Raw genomic sequence first — 27,446 nt, forward strand, 5'->3', positions numbered from 1 at the left:
GGGGCTTCTGTTCTGGAAAAGGGTGGGTCTGGGACAGGGCAGTGCTGCTCAAACCTGTGATGTCCTGTTTAGACCGGGGTGATCCTAACACTTACCAGGTATCCTTGGCTACAAGGCATTCAGATGCATTGTTCTCCCGGCAATTCAGTGCAGCATTCCTGGGAACAGAGGCTCAGAGAAGTGAGGAGACTTGCTCAGCTCACACAGCTAGTGGTGGATGAGGATCCTGACCCCAGATCACCCCTTCTGGGCCCCAGGAACTGCAGCATTGAGACCATGTACCCCTTCCCTGCCCTTGTTGTGCTCTACCTGCCCCCCCTCCCCCCAGCAAGCTCGCAGGTCCTCCTTGCACATCTGTGGTGGTGGGGAGCTCACCACTTTTCAGGGCATCTCTGCCATCACTAGACAGGCATTTTTCTCACTGAACCTAATCTAGCCTCTCTGTGACTCCTCTCATCTTGCCCAGCTCCATGCTCAGAGGGCACAGAGCACAGTTTTTCTCTCTGATCTGGGACTACCCTAGTGGATATTTGGGGACAGAGACCCTCCCAAGGCGGTCCCTTTTCAGGCTGCAAATATCAGCTTCTCCAAATATTTAAGAGGCTAATGGCAAAATTAGTAACAAGGGAAGGAAACAGTTTTAGTTAGGATAAAATAAAATCAGTTACATGACTCCAAAGGCCCTGAAATGTGAGGCATGCTTGCTGCTTGTAATTTGATCATACATGGTTTGAAGGCAATTTGTGTCGCTGCTTTATTTTCCCTTCAGTTCGGATGGAGATGCACTCCTAGTCCTTCTAAATCAGCATTTCTGAGGGCTGAGTCCTGGCCCAACTTTGCATCGTTCCCTGTCCTGGGCCTTATCGTCTCTGTCTTCAGTCACCATCCACAACCTGATGAACCCTAAGACTCTCTTTCCAACTCAGATGTCTACCATGATCGCTGGACGGACATGCCGAGCTGTGTCTGTGAACTGCCCTAGAACCCATCGCTGGGCTCATTGCGAGTCTCCTCCACTAACACGTGAGTGCCCAGGGGCAAGGCTGTGGAGCTATAGTGCTTTGAATGGTGCTGGGCCCAGAACAGACACTTCAGAAAGTTTTGTTAAGTGAATAATACATGTTCTCTCCTCCCCACACCCTCCCCAACCTGCTGCTCTTCTAGTACTCTCCAGTTTAAAAAACAGCACCAACATCCAGATGGTGTCCAAGGCAGGGAACCAGGTACTACCTTGACCCTACTCTCACGGATACCTTGCTCTCCACATCCTTAGCCTACCAGTTGTACCCCTTAAATTGCTCTTTGACCCTCCCACTTCTCTCTATGCACTATTTCAGTTAGTCCCAGCCACACCATCTCTCTCCTGGGCCCCCTCCACACCCTCTCACCCCTTGCCCCCCAGAACAGCCCATTCAGTGCTCACTGCCTTGTCTAATCCATTCTTCAAGCTATGGTTGGGGAGAGCCTGCTGAAATGCTAGACTGCCCACGTTACATCTCAGCCTAAAAGCCTCTGATGGTGCCACGTTATCTGTAACGTAAAGTCCAAATTTCCTCACAGGTCCTGCAAGGCGTTCAGGACCCCTTTCCAAACACCCTCTGCTCCCCAGCCAGGCAGATCTCCCTGCCTGCACTCTTTCCCTTCTACCTTTCTCCAACCCCAGCACTTCAGACCTCTCTGTGTTCTGAGGGAGCTCCCCAACCCCTGCCCCACATTTCCCAAATGTACCTCTCCAGCCTGGACCTCGCCTCTTAATTCCAGACCCACATTTACATCTCCAAACCAAACTTGTGACTCCTGCCCCTCCTGAAGCTTCCCTATCTCAGTCTATATTAGCTGAGCAGACTCAGAGCCTTGAAGCCACCCTTGGCTTCTCTCTTTCTCCCACATCGCAAATTATATTGGCTTTACCCTCAAAATCCATCTCCTCTCCTGACCTCTTCCCTCAGCCTCACTGCCTCAGGGCCTTTGCACTTGCCGTTTGTTCTCCTTGACTGCAAGACCCTGAGATCCTCTCCTCTGGCACAGCTGAACTTCCTCACTTTCGGCTTTCTGCTCAAATGTCGCCTCTTAAAGGAGTCTTTGCTAATAATTGCGTATAAAACAGCACTCCCTGCCCTGCCAGTGCCCCATTCATCTGATCCTGTTTTGTCTTTCCCAGATTGCCCTATGACCTGTTTCATCTATTTGTTTATTTTCTGGTTGACCCCTCTAGGGTGTTAACTCTATGAGGGTAGGGACTTTGCTTTGTTTACTGCTGTATTCATATATTTATTATATGAATGAATAAACTTTATTTTTAATTTACTTTTAGAAGAGGAGAAGGGAGGGAGAAAGATGGAGAGGGAAACATCAATCGGTTGCCTCTCACACACCCCCAACTCTGGACCTAGCTCACAACCCAGGTATGTGCCCTGCCTGGAAATAGAACCTGGGACCTTTCAGTTTGTAGGCCAGTGCTCAATCCACTGAGCCACACCAGCTAGGGCATGAATGAATAAATCTGAGACTTACTACTACCTTTTTTAAATTTCTTAGACTAAATGGCATCTTCATTTATGTAATTTTAGCTTCCTTTAATCTCCTTTGAAACATTGGGTGCAATGGAAATTAGAAAATTATACAATGTAAGCTCTATCTTGGTCACTACTGTACTTCAAGTCCTGTGTCACACACTAAATATGTGTTGAATGAAGGAATGAAAGCAAACCAGAAAGCTGTCTGGGAAACTGACCGAAAGTAGGTGCTTAACAGAGGGACTGAGCCCTGGGCTAGACATAGGGATGCCTGGAGTTTAGCCCTACCTCTCCTACTAACTTACTATTTGACCTTCAGTCAGTGACTGTCTCTTCCTGGGTCACAGTTTCCCCAGCTGAAAAACGAGGAGCAAGAGGGTACTACTCAGGATGAGCCATTAGGCCAGGAGAGACTGTGATTCTAGAAACCAGTAACCCAGCTTGGTGCCACTGCAGGCCCGCGGCCTTGGGCAGGACAGCAGGGCTGTACTGAACCACCAGGTAAAGATTTGGCCTTGGGACCTCTGATGGCAGGTCAGGCTCTGGGCACAGGGCCAGCCCTTGAGTTTCTTGGCTGAGTGAGTGGGCAGCAGGAAGAGGTGATTGACCTCCCTTGCTGGGCGGTCCTGGCCATAAATCTCACTGGTCCAGCAGAGTTGCCTAGGACCCAGGAGTCGCAGCTAGTACATTCCTTGGCTTGGCTGGCTCTGAGGGGTGCTTTCTGCTCCTTCCAGCTCCCAGGCACTGGGCTTTCTAGGGTGGTGAGTACCTATTTGATTTGGCCATAGCTCCCAGCCTCCGTCCTAGAAAACTTCAGTCTAGAGAGTGTCAATCTTTCTCCAGGTCTGACCTGGAGATCATGTGGCATTGTTTTGAGCCAAAGGGCCCCAGGCTCCCAGGTGAGTCAGGACTTCTTAACCCTTTCTGTGCCTTGAGCAGTCTGGGGAAGCCTAGGGACCCCTTCACAGACTGGAGGTTTTTAAATGCATTCAATAAAATGTGTAGCATTGCAAAGGAAATCAATTATATTGAAATTCAGTTATCAAAATATTAAAAGTATAAGTTTGTAATATAGTGAATTACGTGAATCTTCATACTGCATGAGATAACACGATCCAGTGGAAGGTCCAGTGACTGTTATATACCCACAGTGACAAGCACCAGTGGCGTCTCCAGATACCTGCCACAACTGTATGGCGATATGAAAATATCACAGAGGCACTGTGGTTTGTTGCCTTCATTCCCAGTGGAAGAAGATGGTAACTCTCAGTTAGAGGTTAGTGAATAACAAATGTGATGTATTCCCTGAGCAAGTTCATGAAGCCCTGAGTTCTGTCCATGGACCTTGTGAAGAGATTGCTGAGTGAAGGGGAACTAGGCAAATGAAATGCTGAGTCTGAGATGGGACACAGTCCTTACGAGCCCACTTCCTCAGAACCTGATTACAATATAAAAATCTATCATAATCTGTTAACAGAGTCACAGAATCACAGGCTTCCAGAGCTGCAAGGGCCAGACCCCTTACACAGATGCCCCTGTTGGATGAGTTGGCTCTTTGCTTCTGCTTGCACACCTCTAAGGATGGGGAGCTCACTCTCACTCTAGAACTGGACAGCACCAACTTCTCTGAGCTATGACGACATACAGAGATGAATCAGATGTAGGCTCTGACCCCCTGTCTAGAGGACAGAGAAAAAGAAGGAACCAACACAAACTAAAATGCTTCTGCTATCTGTCAGGCCAGAGGTAGGCACTGGATATACTGAGACTTGGTGCCATAAAGTACTTTCTGGGTGTGTGCTCAGGCATGATGCTCAGTACCTGGTGCTAGGGTGACAGGACATGATGCCTTCCCTCTGGGGAGACAGACATTAAGGGAATGAACAAAGAAACAATATGTAATTGCAACTTGTGATAATGGCTGTAAAGAGACAGGCAGGGAGGACTCATAGAAGGAGTAACGTCAGATGGGGAAGAGGGCAGGTCAAAGCAAGCCCCTTGGAGAAAGTAGCATTTCAGGCAAGACTTAGAGGATCTGTTAGCATCTGCCAGGCAAATGGGACGGGAATTCCAGTGCAGGCAGAGGGGAGAGCAAGTGTGGGGAGGCCCTGATGCAGGTAAGAGCAGGGCTACTGCTAGGGCTGACAAGAGGACGGAGAGGACGGTAAGGGCAGGGTAAGGGCAGGGTATGGAGTCTTCAAGCCCATGCAAAGGAGTTTGCATATTGTCTGAAGAGCTACTGGAAGCTCTTGTGGGGTTTAAGCAGGATCTGTCGGAAAGAATCAGCCTCCAGGTGCTCTTGGGCTTGCAGCAAAGACATTAACGAGATAAAATACTATAAGAATGAGTGAAAAAAAGATTTTACTTCTGTGCTCATAACATCCTGCTTTCCCTCTGGCTGAGCTCTCTGCCTGGATGCCCTCCTGGGGCTGTTTTTCTGCTCGTCCAACAATTCAGCCAACTTTTGTCCTAGCACCACCTCTTCCAGGATGCAGTCCTGAATAATTTAGTCCTCTGCAATTCCCTACAGCACAGCCCTGAGCATGCCATGCTCACTGTTCTCAGCATCACTAACTGTTTGCATGATAGTGTCCACTCTCCCTCCCTCCAAACCACCACAAAAGGGGTGAAAGTGAGGGGTTGGAGGGAGGGGAGTCGCAGAATCTTTAGCTGTAAATTGGCCACCTCTGCCCTCTAGGACCAGTCTGGGATTGGAGCTGAGCTCTGCCACCTGCTGGCAATAACTGGGATGGCAGGCAGGATGCAGTGGGGAGAGAGGGGACTCAGGGGAATGGTGTAGATCCACTTGGGCTTTTCTGAAGGGTAAGCCCAGGAAATTTAGCTAGACGGAGGGCCTGTCCAAGGGAGCCTGATGATTCCGGATGGCAGAGCTGGGCTGGGAGCAGGAAGAAGGAACTGAGCCTTGGTGGAATAGCAGCTCAGAGATGAGGACACAAGGTCTAGCCCCACAGGGCTCCTGAGGCCTGAGTCCAGATCTTGGGTCCAAGCCAGACCTGCAGGGGGGCCCAACTTGTTGCTATGGGGACCCAGGGCTGTGTCCATACAGCTGGGGAGCTGACCCCCCCAATCAGCTGAATGAGGACACCCAAAGAGCAGGGACCAGCCTCAAAGCCAGTGTCCACCCACACCCCCCTTTCCGGAACAGCTTGTTTTGCTCTAAAGCTTGGGACTTTGACCTGGGAGGTGTGTTTTCCTCATGTTGGTCACCTGATGTCCTTCCTATCTCCCTCCCCCACCATCCCCAAAGTGTGGCCCAGGAATCCTTGCCCTTTCCCAGGAGTTTTAGGGATGCTCTGGTGAGGGAGGCCAGACCTGGGACTTGGGCACTGATGGGAGAGGCTGGCTGCTCTTTTGAGTCACCAGCTGGTGGGGCCTCACAGGAGTTACTTCCCTGCCCATGCCTTCTTGGATCTCTCCTTTCTGGGTTTCTGGAACACCCCCTCTCCCGGGGTTTCTTCCTCCTGCTCTATCCTGACTCCTCTTTGATGAAAGACCCTCATGTGTTGGGGCTGTGTCCTGGCCCCTCACTGCTTCCCTCCTTTCCTCTGTTCTCCTTTCATCACACGTGCGTGCACACACACATGCACTCTGGGAGACTGTGTACTCTCATGCCTCAGCGACTCACTGTGCCACAGATGGCTCCTAGGTCTAGCTCTCTGCTAGGGATCGTACTGCCTTCTGGACGTTCCCTCTGGGGGGCCAGCAGCCACCACAGGCATGATGCTTCTAAGCCTGTAGTTCCTTGTTCCTCCCACATTCTGAAACTTGCTCTGCCTTGTCCTAGGCACCACTATTCACCAGCTACCCAAGTCAGAACCCAGGAGTCGCCCTCAACTCCTCCCTGTTTCTCACCACCCACGCCAGGCTAGTCACTGTCTTCTAGCAACCACATGCCACCTATTGTACCTCCTAAAAAGGCTTCAGATCTATTCCTACTGCCACTGCCCTGGTGCAGGCCACTGCCCTGGTTGTATGCCTGCTGTAGCAGTCTCCCCATGGTCTCCCTCTCTCCAGGCTTTGTATTTCCCTTTCATTCTCCACTCACTGCCTAGAGGTGTTTTCTCAAGTGCAAACCTGACCACATAACTCCCCTTAAAACCCTTGAAGAAGACATGGTGGTTGTTTGTTAAATTCAACCCTGATCCTTGCATTCCAGGCAGTGATTCTGTGGCTGTTCATTAACATGCATGGTGCCTACTCTAGACAAACTTTGTGCCAGAAGATTCTGAGGACATCAGGTTGGGGTAGAGAAGCAGAACAGGTCATACATATATGGGAGGTGCCACTTGATGCCAAGCCAAGTCTCCTTGGATCACTTTGAGACACCCCATCTTTGGGTGGAAGTGGGCCCACTGCACTGCCCTGTGCACACCTCACCTGCACCCATGCCCAGACACATACAGGAAGCAGGGATGAGCCATGATGCGTGAGTGTTGCCCCTAGAAGACCTGTTCTGCATAAAAGCTGCCCGGGAGGTCTTGTGAACAGCAGCTTGGTGGCTTCTGGCCAGGGGAGCTGCAGAGGGGTTTGTAGCTCATGCCCTGGCTTCTGGCAACCTTCCATCTCTAAATTTCACTTTAGCCTGTTGGCTCCTTCTTTCATGGTGTCTGTGGAGCTGGACTCTCAACGTCTCTGGCTTCCCATACTCCTGGAGGGTGGTGGGGCAAGGAGACCCAGCATAACCCTTGACCTCAGACCTTGACAGGTACTTGGGTCATTCTTAGTTCCTGAACTGGAGGGTCTGATGGACTCCATGTGATCATGAGGGTTGAGGGCCTAGGAATTCGAGCCCCACATGGGGCATTGCCACCTGAGGGTGTCCATCCTTTGCCCTCCACAGCAGGGCTAGGTTTTACCACTTGTATTCCTGTGGTGGGTGGAGGTGAATCAGAGGTGTGTGTAAAGACTTCTGACCAAGCCCAGATCCTGTCCCAGGGAGGTTCCACCCAGATTCCAGGAACCACATCTGGGGCCAAGAGGAAAAGCTGAACTGAGCCAGGTCAGCTGGGCTGCACAGGGAAGGCTGGAGACTGGGAACCTTAGGCCCTCTGTGGTGACCCACATGGGAGAGCGTGGATTGAGAGAGCTGCTGAGCTGGGCCAGGGGCCAGGGCTGTGTCCCGGGACTGTGTCCCAGGACTGTGTCCCAGCACTGAGTCTTGGCTGAGTAGGGACAGGTGAGGGGAGAACAGTAAATAGGTCAGACTCTGTGGGAGGGGACAGCTTTGGCCTTTCTCTAGCCTCTGGGGTTCCCCCACTCTGTCCCAGCCAGCCAGCAAATGTCTTAATCCTACTGTCTGCCTTCTAGGAGGCCCCACCCTCTGCATTCATTGTATGTGTCACTTCTTTTCTCAGAGCCTAGCCCCTTGGCCAGGAAGGGGGAGCTGATGTAAAAACTCCGGGAAGGTCTGGGGCTTGGAGGGGAGGCCCCAACTCTCCCCACACTCCCCTGGTCCTGGTCCACAGACCCACTTCCTTAGCCAGCCTCCCAAAGGTGAACTCAAATGCCAGCTCCTGTGGGCTGGGCCCTGGCCAGGGAGGCCAGGCCTGGCAGCTCATTACCATGGGAGGGAGGGCAGTTTCTCTCCACTTTCCCTCCTCCTTCCCCTCACCTTCTTCCTTACCAGCTCCTCTCATCCGTCCAGGGCCAGACTGAGCTCTGGCTGATCTCAGCTCACACCAGCAGACCCCACAGCTGCCCTTAGGAGCCCAGACACCAGCAACCAGAGGGAAGGTCCAGGAGCTGCCTGCAGCCATGTCAGATCTCAGCCTGGTTATCCTGGGCCTGCTCACGGTGGTGCCATCTGCCAACTGTCAACAAGGTTAGCACAGGACTGGGCCTGCAAGGTGGCTGTGTGGTGTGGATGACCAGGCTGGGTGCTGGCAACCTGGGTGTGGGGGGCTAGGAGGGTGTCTTCTGACCTTCAGCACCACCTTTATACCTGTAGCTTGGAGGAGGGAACAGTGACTGGGCTTGTGGAGGAACCTCCAAAGGCAGACACCTCAGAGCCAGGCTTCTGCCTGTAACTTGTTTTCCGAAAGTGAGAAATGCAGGTAACAGGGAAAAATTAGGTCTCGGATTGGGGAGAGGCATTGAGAGCCAAGCTCTAGGAGCAGAAATTTCCCTAGAGATAGCTGGGTCCTGAGAACAGGGGTCAGGGCTGCAAAGAGGGTGACGATGGAGCCCGACCCCTTGTGCCAGGGAGGAGCAGAGCTGTTCGCTGGTTTGCCCATGGCTTTGGCCTAAGTTCTTGCTTTGGTTTCCTGGGCTTTGGTAGGGGACAATGCCCCAGTGTGGCCCCCCCATATACCTGAGCTCTTTGCCTGGCTCTGCCTCTGTCTTGTGTGGCCTTGAGCAAATCACTGCCCTTCTCTGAGACTCAGCTTCCTCATCCACTTAACGAGGACAATAAACCTGCCCTGCCTACCTCCCAGGGTGGCTGCCATGTCAGGGGTGTGGGAGGGCTTGGCACCAGAGAAGCACCACACCCCAGGATCTGTCTGCCCTGCATTGTGAGGGCACAGCTGTAGCAAAAGTCTGGGGACTTTGCAGGTGGAATTTGGGCCAGAGGGGGCTGGCAAAGATTCTTGCAGGGCACCCTCGTTGGCAGGTGCCCTGAGCTCTCCTACACATCTACTTCAGCTCTGTTTTGGGGAAGGCTTCTTGGAAACTGAAGACCAGAGGGGTTGAGTAACTTGTGTGGATCACAGAGCAGAGCAATAGGGACAGGAGTCAGATCACCTGTCTCCTACCCCAGGCTCTGCCCCTTGCTCTTTATCTCACCCCAGAGCCAAATGGAGGAAGGGGCTGGGGCTGGAGCCCCTTGTGTACCTGGAGGGAGTTGGCTGCAGAGTTTGGAGTTTGGAAAAGCAAGGAGGGGCCTCCCAGGGCCTCAGCACTGGGCAACCACTCCCAATCCTCAGCAACCACTAACCTGAGGAAAGATTGAGTGTCAACTGTTGTGTTTTGGGGGGTAAACAATGAGCCCAAAACTTTGCTTTTTAGCAAGTATGGAACTCAAGGTAAACACACCGTGAATCTTTTGTTACCCAAGGAAAGAAGCCAGATCTGACCTGGCCATAGAGTTCTGAGACCCCTCTCTCCCTCCTTCTCAATACCTGCCAGGCTCAGAGAGGGTTCAGAGAAGAGGCAGAGCCCTCACTACAGCAGGAGGGCTTTAGGGTAGACTCAGGGAAGGACTTTTGAGTGAGAGGAAGGCAGGATAAGATTTTTGATGCCCAGGCTGGCCCCTCAAAATACAAGATCGCACTAGGATGCAGGTGTTTTGGCCTGGAGGCAGGATGCCTCTGAAGCTTCCTGTTAGCTTTGGTCCCCTCTGAGACCTCTACCTGCTGCTGTGTGCATGTCCTCAGTAGGGCCCAGCTCCATCAGGCTCAGGGAGCACAGTGATGTCCAGTGTTGTCCTTTGAGGCTGCCAGTGGCTGAGGGCAGAGACTTCTGGGAAACTTTGAGGGTTAGAGGTGGTGGCAAGGGTTAAACTTAAGTATTAAGGGCCAAAAGGCAGAAAGAGGGCCCTGACCTGCTCTCTGGTCTACTCCTGGGCACCTAGTGGGAGGAGCTGATGGGGGTCAGGTTTTGAAGCTTCTTTCCTGGCCCCCAAGACCCAGAGGAGAGCCTCTCTGTCTTGCCTTTCAAAGACGTTCTGTCCCACCCCTCTCTCTGGGCACCCCAGCACCCCTAGCCTGGCCTGTCTGTCATTCCTGTGCCCTACCCAGCACCAGAGAATCCTCTTGTCACAGAACAGGATCTTCCAGATGCCAGCCCAGTGGTATCAGCCCTGGCCTGCCCCAGCCTCTGTGAGTTAGGGAGGAGGGAAGCCACTCCTGGTTGGCAGGACCTAGGCCAGCTGTCCAGGGGCCTGCCCTTTGGTCCCTGGGGCCCAGGCACTCCCTGGGGGGCCCTGCATGTGATCCATGATGGTGGGGGTGGGGGTTGTTCTGGGCTGTCTGGATCTCAGACACAGTATTCTGATGATTGTTTCCTCTTCAGCTACTCGTTCCTTCTGTGAACTTGTGCCTTCCTTTCTCCAAACCTCTACCCTTTTCTTAGGCTCAGTGGAGGGTCAGATGGGTCCTCCTTCCTACCCTTGCTGCCCCAGTATGTCTCCTCTGGTCCTGGCAGGTCGCTGATGGCCCCTAACTCAGGCCCCAGCCCTTGGCATGGACTGCCCCCCTTCCCCTGTTCTGCACTTGCAATCCCACTGTGGCTCAGACTACCGTAGCAGCCCCTCACTCCCCTCTTTCCAGGCCTGGGGAACCTGCAGCCCTGGATGCAGGGCCTTATCGCTGTGGTTGTGTTCCTGGTCCTTGTTGCAATCGCCTTTGCTGTCAACCACTTCTGGTGCCAAGAAGAGCCGTAAGTGCTTCCTGGGGCCCTTGGGTTTGGGCCACCATGGGCAGGGTGGCCCCAGGACCATGGCTACTGCTCCAGCAGCAGTGAGAAGGGCCTCAGAAACCCTGAGTCCAGTCCTCTCACTGTGTGGAAGGGACACTGAGGCCTGATGTCTTGGAGACTAAAGCACCAGCTGGCCGGCTCCCAGACCTGCCTCTGATGGCCCCACAGCTCTGGTGCTCACTCACCATGAGGTCAGGGAAGTGTCTTCTCCTCCTGGAGTCTCAATGTTTCAATCTGCATAGTTGGGACAGCCGCCTGGCCTGTGATGGGGGCCATGAAAACCTCTGGAAAGGAAAGTTCTGTCCTTCCTCAGTGTCAGCTGCTGTGCCACATGCTGGGGTACAGAGGGGCAGTTGACAGAGAACCCCTGTGCTCTCAGGCTCCCAGACCGAAAGGGAAGGCAGACATGGAAGCAGCCATCACAAGTGCAAGTCCTGGTGCTAAGGGGAGTGCAGAGCACAGTGCAGGCCTGGCCTGGTGTGGGGACTAGGGGGCAGTCCAAGAAGGCCTTTGTCTTATTGCACCTTTATCCCAAAGCCTGAAGAATGAGGAGAAGCCAGCCTCAGGACAGGGTGGCACAGGAGGGGGCTGCAGTCAGGGAAGAATGCCCTGGGGCCCTGAGTCAGGGCAGGGCACTGAGGGAGAGGGTTGTGGGCTGAAATCTGGCCCACTCTGCACTTGCCAACTCTGGGGCAGGGCTGCAGCTGCCCCAGCTCTCACACGGGCCGCCTGGGCTACAGTCCATTGAGGGAATACAAGCACCTCGAGGGTGAAGACAGGGGTGGAGAGGTCCCAGGTGAGCTGGTGAGGAAGGCAGGGCCAGGGCAAGGTAGATCCTTCTACTCCAATGCCCCGAAATGTGGGCTTCTCCTCAGTGCTGTAGGAATCAAGCGAAAGTTACAAGCGGGTCTATGCCTGAGCTGAATCACTCTGCACCTCATGGTGGACATGGGGGGTAGGGACCAGTCTGCAGGCGAGGAGAGCCATGTGGCGACAGCACATGAGGTCAGGGGAGGGTCTGGACAGTGGCAGTGACAAGGGGATGAAGAGTGGGGACAACTCTAAGCTGTCTGCTGTCCAGGTGTTAGACCCCCTGGGAGTTGGGGGAGGGGGACAGCAATTGGCTAGAGGGAGGGAGGACAGGGAAACAGCCAGGCTTTTGACCACGGCCTGAGACAGAATACCAAAGCGGACCTGGGGCAACTGCTGAGTTTCATCTGGGACCCACTAAAGTCTGAGGAGCCAGTGGGATTTCCAAGGAAAAATGAGCAGCAGTAAGGGGGGGAACAATGCAGGGCTCCAAGGGGACAAGAAGCCCTGTGACCCTCATAAAAGCAGTTTCCAGTAAGGTGTGGGCAGAGGCCGCACACAGTGGGTTTAAACTTACATAAGAGGCCAGGAGCTTTTCCCTGCAAGGGTTGTCTTTCTCCACTGACTCAGCTCTGTCTTCAGTGGCTGCTGACCATGCCACTTCTGCTGCCCAGGAAAGGCCTGTGGAGATCTGGGCAGACCCTGAGTTCTGCTGGGTCTGTTCTGGGCTGAGTTGAGGCCAGAAGAACAGTGAGGGAGACTGAGAAGGGCCTCAGATCAATTTCTTGCTACTTTTGGGCTGGGGCCGGAGGCTGCCACTGTGGAGCAGGGACAAAGGTGTAAGAGTCCAGGGAGGGGGCCAGAATTGAGTGCTGACAGGGGCTTCTGCCAAGGGGCAGCAACCTCTGCCCTTGGACTTGTGAAAACCAGAGCCCAGAACAGGGCCTTGTTGGACGTGGGGAGGAGGGGGAACAAGAGGGGAAGGCGTCCAGAGAGCCCTACTGATGAACCCTGTCCACAGGGAGCCCCAGAACTCTGTCATGCCCATCGGAAACAAGGCAGATGGGATCCTGATAGGGACGGAAGGAAAGTACTCCTCAATGGTGGCCAGCTTCAGGTGAGGTGCTCCAGGGGCTCATGGGGACCTCAGAACCAGGTGCCAAGGGAGTGGGGTGGGGGAGAATGGGGACTCATGTGGGGAAGAGCTCAGTGAGGGGAGAGGGTTCAGTGAGGGGAACTGGTGAGCCATGGGGGCTTTATGGGGGCTGCAGGGCTCCAAGGGGACAAGAAGCCTTAGTTTAGGGAGAGGGCCCAGGAAGGGGATGGGGACTTGGTGGGCTCAGTGGGTGGATTGGGACTCAGGGAAGGGTGCAGTGGGGAAAAGAGGGTCGATGAGGGAAAGGGACACTGAAGGGATGAGTGAGGGGACTCAGTGTGGGGAGAGCTCAGTAGGGAGATGGCCTCAATGGGGGGGCAGGAGGGCAGCAGGGCTCAGTGGAAGAGGAACGTGGGGTTCAGGGAGGTGGTGCTAAGAAGCCTCCAGTCTCAAGTGTGCAAGACTAGATGTGGTCAGGGGAACCCCCTTCCAGGACTCAAATGCTTTATTCTGAAAGATAGTGTTCTCACAAGCGCAGGCTGGGGCAGGGAGAAGGGGATGGAATGGAAGGTGTAATGACCACTGTCATCCTCTTTCAGATCTGAGGAGCATGAGAATGCCTATGAGAACGTCCCTGCAGAGGAGGGCAGGATGCGGAGCACCCCCATGTGATCCCACTTGCCTGTGGCCACCAGCACCAACCCTGAGCACCTGGAATCAATGCCCCTCCTCTGAGCCGGAATCTACTGTAATAGGCCAACTCCTTCAACCCGACCCTGCCTTAAATTGTCCGACTTCAGAACTCAGACTGTGTCTAGTTTAGGGCTTAGCTCTGGCTCTGGGGTCTCCTGGTTGCTACTCAATTCCATTCAGTAGGCCCGTCTGAAGGATACAGTCAGCTCAGCACCTCCCATCCTGCCTCACATTTCCTTCCCTCACTGTGGAAATAGCCCTTATTTCTGTGAAATAAAGATTTTTTGTACTCCCAAGGCTGAGGCTCCCAGGGCTCAGAAAGAGCCCCTCATGCTTCTAGACAACCCTTATCTTGCTTTCTGCATCATGATAATCACCTTCCAAAGTCACTGTCATGGTGGCTTGGAGGAATACCCAGGAAGTCCTCTCTGGGAAGTCCTATGGGGCCAGGGAGCTCACACACTCTACCCTTATTCCACGCAGCACCAACCCTCTCCTCCATGCTGCCTGGCATTGCCGCATTGCGGCATTGCGGTGGGTTCGCTTATCTCTCATGCATTCAGCCCTAAGCCCCTCCCCATAGCCTCTCTCCGTGGGCTTGCGTGTCGGAAGCACCAGGAAAGTCCTGGGCTAGGACTTAAGAAGCCCAGATCTGAGTCCCCACTCCTCCACTGACTTGCTGTGTGACTTTGGGAAAAATCTTTGTCCTCTTTGAACTCAGCTTCCCCTCTGTGGCAGGTTTGGCCAGTCTCACCATGGACTCCCAGTCCTGGGTGGGGATGGCATCAGGGTCCCGAGGGGAATGAAGCTGGAAGGAGAGAGGAGGCATGACTAAGCAGCTGGCTGACCCTGGAGGCCCCTCACCTCCAAGACTGTCATTCTAATGGGAACAGTCTCTGTCTCTCTGTCTGGGGTGACAACCTGAGTCACACTCACCAGGGAGCACCCCCAGATGCAGAGGAGTGGGGCTGGAAGGTAGGAGGCAGTCCACTTTGTCCCCAAGATTTCCCTCTGCCACTTGTCCCAACCTGTCACAGCCCCCTCACTTCACCATTACAGCCATTTCTCTGCTATTCAAAGGCTTCACTCAAATACCTCCAGGGAGACCCATCTCAAGTCTGAATTATCCCTTCTCTCCTCCCTGGGGTCCAGTTTGCAGCCTACAGCAGTGGGAAGAGCTCTGAGCAGAGGCTTTGTTCCAGGCCCACACTTGCTCTGCTGTGTGAACTTGGGGCAAGTCTCTCCTCTCTCTGAGCTCCAGCTCAGTGAATTGTGGCCATAGGTCCTGTGATTTCCACTCTAGGCTTTTGCTCACATGCTGACTGAGATAATTTTCAAGGTTCCTTCACTCAGAGTATCACGAGCAGAAATACTGCTTGCTGATTGTGCTTCAAGGAGCCATCATGTGGGTTGATGCCTTTTCGCCCACCTCTGCCAGTTTAAACTCTGCATATTCCTTTTTTCTTGGCCCAGCAAGGTTCCTCTTCCTCTAGGAAGTCTTCCTTGATTAAACCAGAGAGCAAAGCCAGGGGACTGGCCAGCCCAGCCTCTCACCTACTGAAGGGGAGAGATGGAGGTTCCTAGAGGTCCTCCGCTGAGGTACAAACGCCCCCTTCTTCCTCTCCAGCCTCCTGGTCTGGACCTTTGGCTAGCTGGATAGGATTCTTCCTGCATGAAGCTACATTCCCTCTCACTGCTGCCCCTAAGTTGTCCCTGAGGGATGTGATGGGCTTCAGTCTGGCCCCCAACTGGCCCACTAGGGTCCAAAGGCAGAGCCACCTCCCCTCTGTCTCCCTGCTGCAAGTGAAGCCAGCCCCTCTCACCTGTGAAGTTTTACCAGGTGGATTGGGAGTGCAGGGGCCTGCTTTGGTTGCTGGGGCAGGTCCCCACCCCTCTGCCCGGGCCTCCTCAGCCCCCTCTTCATGCTGGCAGGACCAGGAGGTTGGGGACTCTGCGGGTCCTTGCAGGTGTTGGGATGGCACTGACCTTCCTTTCCCCCAACCCCGTGTTCCTGCCCTGACAGGGGCAAGGGGCATGGAGCTGCGGGTCCCAGGACCAACGGAGCCCCTAATCCTTATCGCTAGTTCCCACCTGCCGGCCTGGCCAGATGAGAGAGGGGAAGGAGGCTGGGTCCGGGCCAGGGCGGCGCTTAATGACCCTCCGGGGGCCTAATCTCAGACTGGCAGCCGCTGAGTGGCTCAGGCTTGCTCCTGGAGGAGGCTGATAACGCGCCATCTGGGCCCCCGACCATCTATCGGGGCAGCACAGCCAGTCCCGAGGGGGCGGTGCTCACCGGGCCTGGGGAGCAGAGCCTCTGGGCTGAGGGCGGGGCGGGAAGTGCGCTCTCTGCCCCCGCCCCCGGGGGAGGGATTCTCAGCTCCCGGAGTGACCCCTGACGGGGAGGGCCCCCGGCCGGAGGAGCGGTAGGACTGAAGCGGAAGAAACCACAAAGGGCCAGGACTCCTTCACTCCTTCCCGTTCTCTCCCCACCATTTTTTCCTCATTTAGGACCTCTCCCACCCAAACCCAGTCTCTTCTCCCCTCTCCCAGCCTTTTTTGATCTCTGATCTCCATCGGTCTGTTTCTGTCTCTTTCTGAGTGCGACTCTTGGCCTCCATCTCCTTGTGTCTGTCTCGTCTGCCCCTTTTCCCTCCACCTGAGCTCACTGCTCACTGTCCCCTTTCTCCCCTTGTATCCTTTCTCTATTTTCTAGCTGGTTCTCCCCGCTGGCTCTTCTCCGTGCCGTCCCCGCCGTCCCCGCCTTCCACACCTTGTCCAAGCTGTCCTGATGTGGCCGTTGGTGGGGAAAATCCCCTGGTCTCACTGGAGTCTCACTTCTTTGTGCGGCATCATTTTCCCCAGATCCCTCCACCTGCTCTCTGGGCAGAACGCTGAGGTTGCCCAGGCCCTGGTTCTAGGACCAGCAGGTTCTTTTACTGCTATAGGACATTCTTGCTTCTCCTACTTCCTGGAACAGGACTTGAACCTTTCTTTTTCCTCCCCTACCTAAAACATTTGACTTTCACAGGGTTACAAAGTAGATTACACCCAAATTCAGGCTGAAGCCTCTACCCAGGAACTGCAGATTTGTAGATTGCATCCAGCTTACTTCAGTTAGACCTGAAGAAGAACTTCCAGCCTGGAGTTCTATCTTGAGTGTCACCTGTTATACATAGGCCTGAGTGTCAGGTGATAGAGATGATTTCCAAGATTACTTCACTCATGCTCAGGGTATCATGAGCAGAAATACTCCTGGCTTTTTGTGCTGCAAGGAGCCACCAGACTGGGACTATTGCTGGGCAGTCTCCTCCAACACAGGGTAGAGCTGGGGTGTGGGGTGCAGAGTGTCACTAGGAGGGGGTGTGACCCAAGTCACACACACTTTCCCTGTTCGCCTGGACGAACCTCACAAGTGAATCAGATGGCTGGAGCTGCCAGACTTGCTCTGGGACCAGGGCAGGAGGCACCTGCCTCCCCTCCAGATCTGACCTAGGGCCTGGACCCCCCTCCCAGTTTTCAGTCCCTGGAAGTACACATAGTGGCCAAGAGTTTGAACTTGACAATCTTCCAGTCTTGGGTTCGAATTCCAGCTGTGTTCCTCACTGTTCATGGGACCACTTATTTAGATGCTCCATTCACTTGTCAGTAAATTGGTTCCGTTATGTATTCCCTGTAGGGCTGCTGGGAGGAAGAGATCACATATATTGTTATCACACCTGAGACTTGCCAGAAGACCCTCTAGGCTCAACTTAGATGTCACTTCATCTGGGAAACACCTTCCCTAGCCATGGGTTAGGTGCTTCCTCTGGGCTACTCCAGCCTTCTCTGCACTCACCCCAACTTGTTGTCTGTTTCCTTGTCTGTGTCCAGGTGCAGCCTAAGCCTGATTGCTCCTCAAGGGCAAGAATGGGTTAACTTCCCTATCTGTGTCTCCAGCACCCAAGACAGGGCTGGACTCAGAAGAAGGGAAGCCCTAGGCTTGGTGAAGAGACCCAAAGGAAGGACTAAACCTCAGTCCTCTGTCCAGCTGTAAGTCTGTTCATACCCCTCAATCATGACATACCCACACACATTCTCTCTCTTCCCCCCACCCCCTGCCCTCTCTCTGGTTGAAGGTGCTGAGATCAATGACAAGCTCCTCTGAGCATCACTGCTCCATTTGACCTTCCATTTTTAAATTTGTTTGGGTAGGGGTTTTTTTTATTTTTTATTTATTTATTTTTTTTTTTTTAGGGTTAGGGTGCTCTCTGTCTGTCTGTAACCTGGGCTGCCATCTGGTGGCTGCACTCTCAACAGGAAAAGCAGATTCAGCAGAGCTTTTGAACTTGAACTTCAGGTGGGACTCTTCCCTCTTAAGCACTGGGACAGAGATCCCTAGGAACTCTCACAGATTGTTCCAGCTTCTTGCTCAGTCTTCTGAAGGGCTTCAAGGGCAGCCAGGCCTCCAGTGGCCCCTTCTTGTTACCCAAGAGGCCAAGTCCATGAATATCTCACTTCCTAAGCACTCCTGGTGGGGGCCAGGCTCTTGGGGGCTTAGTCATCTTGGTTCCGATGACACATCTCCCTTTCTCTCAGAAATGGTCTGGAGGCCCAGTGACTTCTACCCTGGGACATTATTTCATAAGATAATGGACTGACCACATTTCTGGGACCATGTTTGGTGCAGACCTTGGCCCCTGGAGAAGCAGAAGAGAGAGAGAGGAGAGAGAGGGGGCGGGGAGAGGAAGAGAGTTAAGTCAAGGATGGCTAGTCCCAGTACCATTCTGAGCGAAGTGTAAGATGGTGGAGCCAGGGGGACTGTACTGGGTTGTGCAGATTGTGCCAGGCCCTGAAAGCTGGCTTGGGCCTCTGTCAGCCTGCAGGGAGGGGTGCCTATTTCTGACTCTCACAAAAGCCCCATATAAGCTAGTGAATAGCACTGAGAATGGCAAGTGCCAGAGGACAAGCAGGAGTGTGTATGTGGGGTGACAGTGTGGCACTCAGGATCCTGTGGGACATCTGCAGAAGATGGAGGGGGACAGCTGGGGATATAGTTCAGGTCTGAAGTTCAGTTGAGCAGTTAGCAGTTGAGCCAGAGGTTTTGTCTTCAATTGAGAGGTTAAGAGCCCAGGTCTGGGTCAAGCAGCCTGGATACAGCATTGCCTTGGCACTTAGGATCTGTGACCTTGGGTAAACTCTACTTGCAGACTCACCTGTAAATTGGGGGCATTAAACAGTGGCTCTCTAATAAGAGGTGTTGTGACAATTAAAAGCAACAATGCATGTAAAATACACACACTAGTGCCTAGCACAGTTAGTTCATGATAAATATTGGCAATTGCTTTTTTAAAAAATCCTCACCAAAGGACTTTTTTCATTGCATTTAGAGATAGGGGAAGGGAGAGAGATACAGAGGCAGGAAGAAGAAGAAGGAGGAGGAGGAGGAGGAGAAGAAGAAGAAGAAGAAGAAGAAAGAAGAAGAAGAAGAAGAAGAAGAAGAAGAAGAAGAAGAAGGGGGGAGGGGGAGGGGGAGGGGGAGGGGGAAGGAGAAAAAGAGGAAGAGGAAGAGGAAGAAGAAGGAGGAGAAGGAGAAGAAGAGGAAGAGGAAGAAAAGGAACAGGAAGAAGAAGGAGGAGTGTGGGGAGGAGAAAAGAGAAACATTGATGTGAGAGACAAACATGGATTGGTTGCCTCATGTACATATCCTGACTGGGGATTGAACCCGCAACCTTTCAGCATGTGGGATGATGCTCCAATCAACTGAGTCACCAGACCAGGGCTGTTTTTCTATTAACATTTCTTTTTAATATAGCATGTTTTTAAACATTTTATTTATTTACTAAATATCTTATTTTTTTTGTTTGTTTTAGAGAGAGGAGAAGGGAGGGAGAAAGAGAGGGAGAGAAACATCAGTGTGTGGCTGCCTCTCCCATGCCCCCCACTGGGGACCTGGCCTGCGACCCAGGCATGTGCCCTGACTGGGAATTGAACTGGCCACCACTTTGTTTCACAGCCCATGCTCAATCCACTGAGTTACACCATCCAGGGCTATTTATTTATTTTTAAAGAGGGGAAGGGAGGAAGGAAGAGAGACAACATCAATATATGGTTGTCTCTCACACACCCCCTGTTGGGGACCTGGCCCACAACCTAGGTATGTACCTTAGACTGAGAATTGAACTGGTGACCCTTTGCTTCACAAGTTGGCACTCAATCCACTGAGCCACACCAGCCAGGGATAATATTTCTATTATTATTACAGGATGAACTGAATTGGATGCAGGACCACAGTGTGTCAGAGCTAGCAAAATCCTTAAGCCCATCCTGTTGTGCATTGTGAAATCTGAAGCCAACCTTTGGCACCTACCCAAGTCATGTAACAAGTCCAGGTGAGAGGCAGGTTAGAGGTTCTACATGGCTGGTGGGTACAGAACATGCTGGGCTCAGCTGCTCTCCTGGGCCTCTGGAGGCACCACCACAATGGGGCTGTCTGCACAGGTCGTCCTGCTTTGCTGAGGCCGGTACAGTTCTGCACATGGACTTTGCAAATGAATAACTGGGCTGTTAACCAGTTCTAGCTGTAAGCTTAGGGGTATGAGATGGAGATGATGAGGACAGGTGGTGGCAGTGAGGAAAGGAGTCAGAGAGAAGAGGGAGCTCCCATGGGTAGACAAATAAGAAGAGAGATGGGTGAGGAGAAGCTGATGGAAGAATCTTCTACTCCTCAAGAGCTCATGAGCTGAAATAAGAGACTGGGAAGGGATTTCCACCATCCACACCCAAGCACAGTGTTGGTGGTGGTGCTGGTTTTTACATGAAAGCTGAAGCCTACCATATGGCCTCTAAGATGCTTTCTGATTGAAGTCCTGTTCTGATCTCATCAAGTTGTGTAATTGGGCCCATTGTCTTGAGGAGAAAATGTAGACTCAGAGAGGGAGGTGACTTCCTCAAAGTCACACAGCCAGTTAGTGGCATTGAACCCTCGTTTTTTGACTTTAAATCCATGGCTAATTCTACCCCAGCATGGAATTCTCTGTAGGGTATGTGTGCACATGTGTGTGAGTGAGATGGGAGCTGAAGAAGAAAATAAAAGTGCTTGCCATTGCAGCCCTTATAATCCATTTGGAAAGCTGCATCTGGGAAAGGGGAGAGAGGTCCCTTCGAGTGTCTAAGAGCCATTTCTGCCTCCGCCCTTCCCACTCACTCCTCCACACCTTTCACATCCAACACTCTGCAGAGACTGCTCTCACCAAGGGCACTATAGTCCCTTCTTCTTGTTACTAGATACAATGGCATATTTAATCCTCTACTCTCGACATAATAGGATGGTAGCCATTTTTTCCTGAGGGGCTGTTACGGACCACCTGCCCTCTGCTCAGCAGGCTCCCACGTTGGTCATGGTGCTGCTCTCTGAACAACACAGTGGACTCTAAGTTCTGTGAGACACAGACCCCATCTGTCCTGTTTATTGTAGTGTCTCTATGTTCAGCACAAGCTGGACATATGGGAGGTCCCTAGGAAATACTTGTTCAAGGAATGACACAGGGACCTTAGCCACTCCGTTATTTATATTACTTCCTTTGACGTATCCAACTTCTTTTTTTTATAGTAATCCTAGCTTTTTTTTTTAAAGATTTTATTTATTTATTTTTTAGAGAAGGAAGGGAGAGAGAGAGAGAGAAACATCAATGTGTGGTTGCTGGGGGTCATGGCCTGCAACCCAGGCATGTACCCTGACTGGGAATCGAACCTGCGACACTTTGGTTTGCAGCCCGCGCTCAGTCCACTGAGCTATGCCAGCCAGGGCCTGGCATATCCAACTTCTAAATCAGCACCTTCAGGCCCATTCCCTCCAGTACCCAGCTGCCTCCTGCTCAACTCCACAAGTACCTCAGGTCCAAAATGGAAGGCCTGGCCTTTCACCAGCCTAAGTCCCTTGTTTCTGTTGGTGGCCTACTACCCATGCTGAACGCCCTTCCCTTAACCCTACCCACAACTCCCCTGCTTTGAGTCTCCATCTTGCCTGAGGAGGTTTTGTTTTCACTCTTGCTGAATGCTCAAATCATCCCCCACACTGCCACTAGAGAATCTTCCCCCAAACACAGAGCAAACCAGGGTGCAATCCTTCACCCCTACGAGGCAAACCACACTCTTTCAGGCAAGCGCAGCTTAGTGGCTGTGCACAAGGGCTTGAAGCCAGACTCTCTTGGGGAAATCCCACCCTGCCAATTTTTCAGCACCTGATTATGAAAACAAAGGGTGAAATGCTGGCTATCATCTAGGCTTGTGGTTAAGAGTAAATGAGTTAATATACGTGCAGAAAATATGTAGTAAATATTCAGTGTTGGCAACAAGCCACCATAATTTTCCTTTCGGCTTTGTCTGCAATATTTTGAGTAACCACTAGATGGCTTCACTGGAGGCTTTCCTGTGACTACATCCTCTCCTCCCTCCCCTTCCAGGCTGTTTTACATCCCAGAGTTGTCCACCGTCAGGGCTCCTGATTTTTACTATTGCCAGCCTCACCTCCTTCAGGATGGCTCTGTTTCCCTCCCATACTTACTAGGTGGGCTATACTGTATGTCTGTGAACTCCTGGATGGCAGGACATCTCCAGGGCATCTGGCATAGGTTACCTGTATAGAACAAGTGGCTGGTGTCTTTGAATAAATTAATATGTGTCAGCCAGCCCCTGCTCAGCCACTGAAATCAGTTGTGTGAGCTTGGGCAAATCACTTAAACTCTCTGGGTCTCAGGGTTTCTTTTCCTTAAGTGAACACATAAAAAAGGATCTACTTCATAGTTTTGGTGAGAGTCCAGTGTAAAGGCCTAGCATCCTGTAGACCCAGGGCCACCATGCACAGCCACCTGCCTGACAACCATGGCTCATTCCTATTGCCTACCCTAGGCTCTCTGCTGTCACCTGGCCCAGTTGAGAGTAAAGAAATATTTTACCTCTTCCCAAATGCCTTCTTTACCAAGTAGGGTCAGAAATCAGTCTGCAAGCCAGCTGGGCTGGGTGGTTGACAGATCAGTTGAGCCTGATGTGCTCCAATTTTCTTGGAAAGCACAGCTTTAGCCTCTCATTTCCAACACCCCACCATTCCCCTGCATGACTGTGCTCCTTATCCTCCATTTCTCTAACCAACCCAGTTCCTGATATTCCAGCTCTGTGTGGGGTCAGGCTGAAGATCTGGGTCGTGGCCACTCCTGATGGATCTCTGTACTCTGACACTGCCTCTATCCAGAATGACCTAGTTAATGTGCCTTTTCCATTATATTTCTGACATAAGGATCCTTCCTTAGGACAAACTCCCAGGAGTGGAATAACTCCATCAAAGAATATGAGCATTTCTATGGCTCTTATAATGCACATACTCACTATTGTTTTCCCTAAGTGTTGGATACTTTTACATTTACTCTGTTACACCACAGTGTAAACAGAGAGGCAGGCAGTAGATTCCCATTCACTTTGAGGCCAAACATTTTCTAAAAGTTTGTTTACAAAGTATAAGTGCTATCTTTTTGCCAAAGATCTGTTCATCTTTATTTTTTCCTTCCTATTTCTTGCAATATCTTGAAGAGCCACTAGATGGCAGAGCTCACACAGTCCCTGGGAAGATATTCAGTAGATGCTGGATCAGCATCCCACTTTTTTTGGGTGCAGAGAGGAAAGTCTATTTAGGCTGGGGGTCTGAGTGCAGTGGCAATTGATGTGATTCCTGGGGAGATGTGAGGGTGGCCCTAGTAGAGAGTGTCCTGGCTGGAAATTAGTTGTTTGGGATTCTAGGACTGGCCTTGCATCAAGCTTAGATTTTGTTTATTTCTTGAGGACTTTCTGTTTGCTACATATTGTACCAACCACCACAGAGAAGCATCCATCACCAGGGTTTGTGTCTTAGGCAACTGGTTGTTTTATGGAGGTCTCAGGCAATGTAAACATGTATGCTCTTGGGCCACCAGGCAATATTTATTTAAATGGAAGTTCTGATGACTGAATTTGTAAACCAGGTCACTGTGATGCAGGAAAGTGTGTTGACTAAGGTGGATGAGTTTGGCCTTGCTAAACTTGGCTTCCAGGAGGGATCTGGAGATATTGGGAGAGAAGTGGAGCAGTATGCTCATGGATGACAAAGCTCATGGTGAATGAGTTTACTTCCTGTCTTTTGGTCTCTGACCTGTCCACCTGGGCACTGCCCTGTGACTGAAGACACACTTCATTATGGTGTCCAGGGTCATTAGGAAAGGTGTTCAAAGAATTTCAGATATGGATTCTGGGTAATGCTCCTGTCCCATTTGTCTTGGAAAGAGAATTGAAGACCACACCCTATATATGCTCATCTCCATTGGCTCTTTTCTCTGCATGTCCCTGATCCTCAAACCTTTATGGGTGCCTTTTAGAGCTCTTGGAACTCTGTAGTAGAGAGAAATGGTACAAAATAAATATACATTATAATTATAACTACTATAAAACAAAGCAACCTGCAAACAAGTGAAAGGAAATGAATTATCCACTTCCTCAACTGCCTCATAAGGCTCTGCCAGTATTCTATGGGGCTACCAAAAGACAATTCAACCCTTTTTAACTAAGCACAGCCTCTACCATTCATTATACACCATGTACAGAATTTAATAAAGACTCAGCCAGCATGCCAAAAAAAAACCAGTCTAATTGACCAAAAAACAAAATAAAACAAGAAACAAGGCAATCAAAATAGTCCCATGGATGATCCAAATATTGAATAGCCACACAGAAACACTAAAATAACTATGATAGGTGTGTTTTAGAATATAGAGGAAAACTTGGAGAATTTCATCAAATAATGTAATCTATAAAAAAAGAGTAAAATGGAAATTCTAAAATAATTTAGCAAATTTTATACTTTGGGTCTATAGGCATGAACATGTTTTATAAAATTTATTGCTACACATTTTATGCCCTTGGGTGCTACTGTAAATGGAATTGTGTTTATAATTTCATTGCAAGGAAGTTACTAGGCACAGCCCACACCTAAGAAGTGGGGAGTTCTCATATACTTCTCTTCCTTGAGGGTGGAGTATCTACATAAATTATTTGGAATTCTTCTGCATGGGAGATCTGTCTCTTTCCCCCACTTATTAATTTATTTAATCATTTATTTATATCAGTATGAACTCATGGGAATATTTTGGGTTATAATGTTATACTACCTTACTCATCTGGTTCAAATTTTTCTGGCTTCAGCTATTGAGATCTCTTTCAGCTGGTTCTTGTGCTTCTTTGACACGAGCCTATTAATGTTTTGTTTTGTTGTTTTGCTTTCTGGCACTACTCCAGGCTCACTTTGTACATTTCCTGCCCTGGTTCTAGAGTCAACTATTTCTCTGGGGATTCTTGGTTCCTTTGATTGGAGAAGGGTATTGGACACCAAGATCTCAGTGCTAGGTGTGGTCATTACCTGCTCAGTTCATTGCTACTGGGGTGTCATTTCTCCTAACCCTCTTCTCTCACAGAGCAAAGATATATGTCTGTATGTTAACCTAGATATATACATGTATCTAGAAATATCCATGTAATCATCTATGTCTACTTTAAATTAAACATGAGTTCATATTGATATCTCCAACTCTACCCCATTATTACATGGATTAGTCCATGCAATAGGCATGGTATATGTATATATCACATTTTATTTATCCATTCATCTGTCAGTGCACATTTGGGTTGCTTCCACCCTTGGCTATTGTGAATAATGCTCCTATAAATATAGATATGCAGATATCTGAGATTCTACTTTTAGTTCTTTCAGATAAATACCCAGAAGAAGGATTGCAGCATAGTATGGCCATTCTGCTTTTAATTTTTTGAGGAAACACCAGACTGTTTTCCACAGTGGCTACACTGTCTTACATTCCCACCAACAGTGCACAAGGGTTCCAACTTCTCCATGCCCTCATCAACACTTGTTATTTTCTGTTTGATTTTTCTTATAGTGGTCATCCTAGTGGGTGTGAGGTACACTTAAGATAGTTGAATGCAGGTTTTGTATGTGTTAAAGGTAGATTTACACTTTCATTTTGTTCATTTTCTCTTTTGATCTTCAGTGAAGCTCTGAAATATTAGCTGAAAGGACATGTCCATTGGAAATAAATGAAGGCCTCGCTGGTGTTACCATATATTGATTGCTAATCCAAGAATGTTACAGGCATGCTGGACCTGGTTGTTAGGATTGTTCATTATAATTTAGGGCTGCAGCTTCATGGAAGAATAGGAGCTAGGCATGCATTACCTTTTGCTACTGATTTATGACTTAATTGCATTGTTGTCAGACAATGTGGTTTATATTAAATCAATCCTTTGAAATATTTTGAGAATTGCTATATGGTGTTGTATGTGCTCAGTTTTCATAAATATTCATTGTATCTTCATAAGTATGAATTCTTTCTAATTCCTGGATGTTGAGTTCTATATATTCATTAAATCAAAACTGTTAATTATGTTAGATTGAATCTTGTATATCTTTACTGTATTATAATTATAAATATTATAAGTCTATTCATATTTGAGCAAGTGCATTAAGGTGCCCCACCAAAATTGTGGGTTTTTTATGTGTCCCTTTAGTTTTATCAATTTTTAATTTATGTTTTGAGGTTTTATAAGTATGCTTACATGTTTAGAATTTTTATAATTTCCTGATATGTTGAATATTTTTCTTTTTAGTGCAAAGTCTCTTTTCTCCCTCTCAGATATTTTTGTTTTTATGTAATTTACTTTGTAATATTAATATAGCCAATAATATTATGGATCCAATTTCCTGGCATGTATTTACCATCCTTTTACTTTCAGTAGTTCTGTAGCCTATGATTTAGGAATGTCTTATATTCTAAAGATGCACTCTGAGAGCTTCTGTGTCTTGTCTTCTATCCATACTTGGTGATTATTGATATATTTGCATTTGTTCCCACCATCTATCTTGGTGTTTTCAGACTGTCCTTCCTTTCCTATGTTCTTTTTTTCCTCCTTTTCTTTTTACACTTTTATGGGGAAATGTATTGAGTTTTAAAAAAATATTCTACCTTTTCCTATTTTATACTTTACAGACTTAGAATTGATACATTTTATTTATGTCCTTTAGGGGTTATGCTTGAAAATTTTAGTTCACATGCCTGACAAAGTCTAAAATTATTGGTACCCTCCTGCCTCTCAAAATATACCTATATTTAGCCCCCTCTAATTTCAGTCACTCCCTCTTGGCTTTAATAATGACAGTTTTTGTTCTTCTTTTACAATATGTGTGCACGTCTTCATTTTCTTTTCTTAAAGCCTCTGGCAGTGGCCAGGCAGCCCTTCCATGGCCCTGGCTGTGGGGTGCATGCTCTGATGTAGTGACTGATGAATATGAAGGCCGTAGACTTCCAGGTTCTACAAATCCTGGAAAAATTTCTCCAGCCAGTAGTTCCTAAAGGGTTTTGGAATCACTATTAAATGCTGATTCTTATCCAGTGCTTTCCAGCATATATTATTAATATCATTTTTGTTTTTTTCTTTGTCATAATGGTTTGTGTGTGTGTGTAGGTGTGTATACATGTGTGAATGTATCTGTGTGTATATACATCTGTATCTATAAATGAAATCTGATATTGGTATATAGTAATCTATATATGTAATTACAAGTGAAATTAGTATAAAATATTTAAACCAAACAAAATGCTCAACAATACCTGGTAAAACAGTATACCATTTACTTAAATATTTTAATGGATAATAAGAAGTTCCTACATCATAAGGGTGATGTTGAAATTAAGTGAGATTACACATGCAAAGTGGTTACCATCATCAATGCTACCATTAATAAAAAATTATCTGGCATTTTAATTAGATGACAACATGAACATAAGAGACCCCCTCCTACCTACCTATGACCCTCCTACCACCCT

General features: G+C 49.8%; 1 protein-coding gene across 1 annotated transcript; it reads left to right on the forward strand.

Moving 5' to 3' along the window:
• Nucleotides 1-8,133: 8,133 nt before the first annotated feature.
• PDZK1IP1 (PDZK1 interacting protein 1) lies at nucleotides 8,134-13,847 on the forward strand. The gene is made up of 4 exons (XM_045857492.1): nucleotides 8,134-8,358; nucleotides 10,805-10,913; nucleotides 12,784-12,879; nucleotides 13,458-13,847. Exons 1-4 carry the CDS (start codon nucleotides 8,292-8,294, stop codon nucleotides 13,528-13,530), a joined length of 345 nt encoding a protein of 114 aa, XP_045713448.1. The 5' UTR covers nucleotides 8,134-8,291; the 3' UTR covers nucleotides 13,531-13,847.
• Nucleotides 13,848-27,446: the final 13,599 nt, after the last annotated feature.

This window comes from Phyllostomus hastatus, unplaced genomic scaffold, assembly GCF_019186645.2.
Source record: "Phyllostomus hastatus isolate PE091 unplaced genomic scaffold, TTU_PhHast_1.1 phas_contig_147, whole genome shotgun sequence".
Taxonomy (NCBI): Eukaryota; Metazoa; Chordata; class Mammalia; order Chiroptera; family Phyllostomidae; genus Phyllostomus; species Phyllostomus hastatus.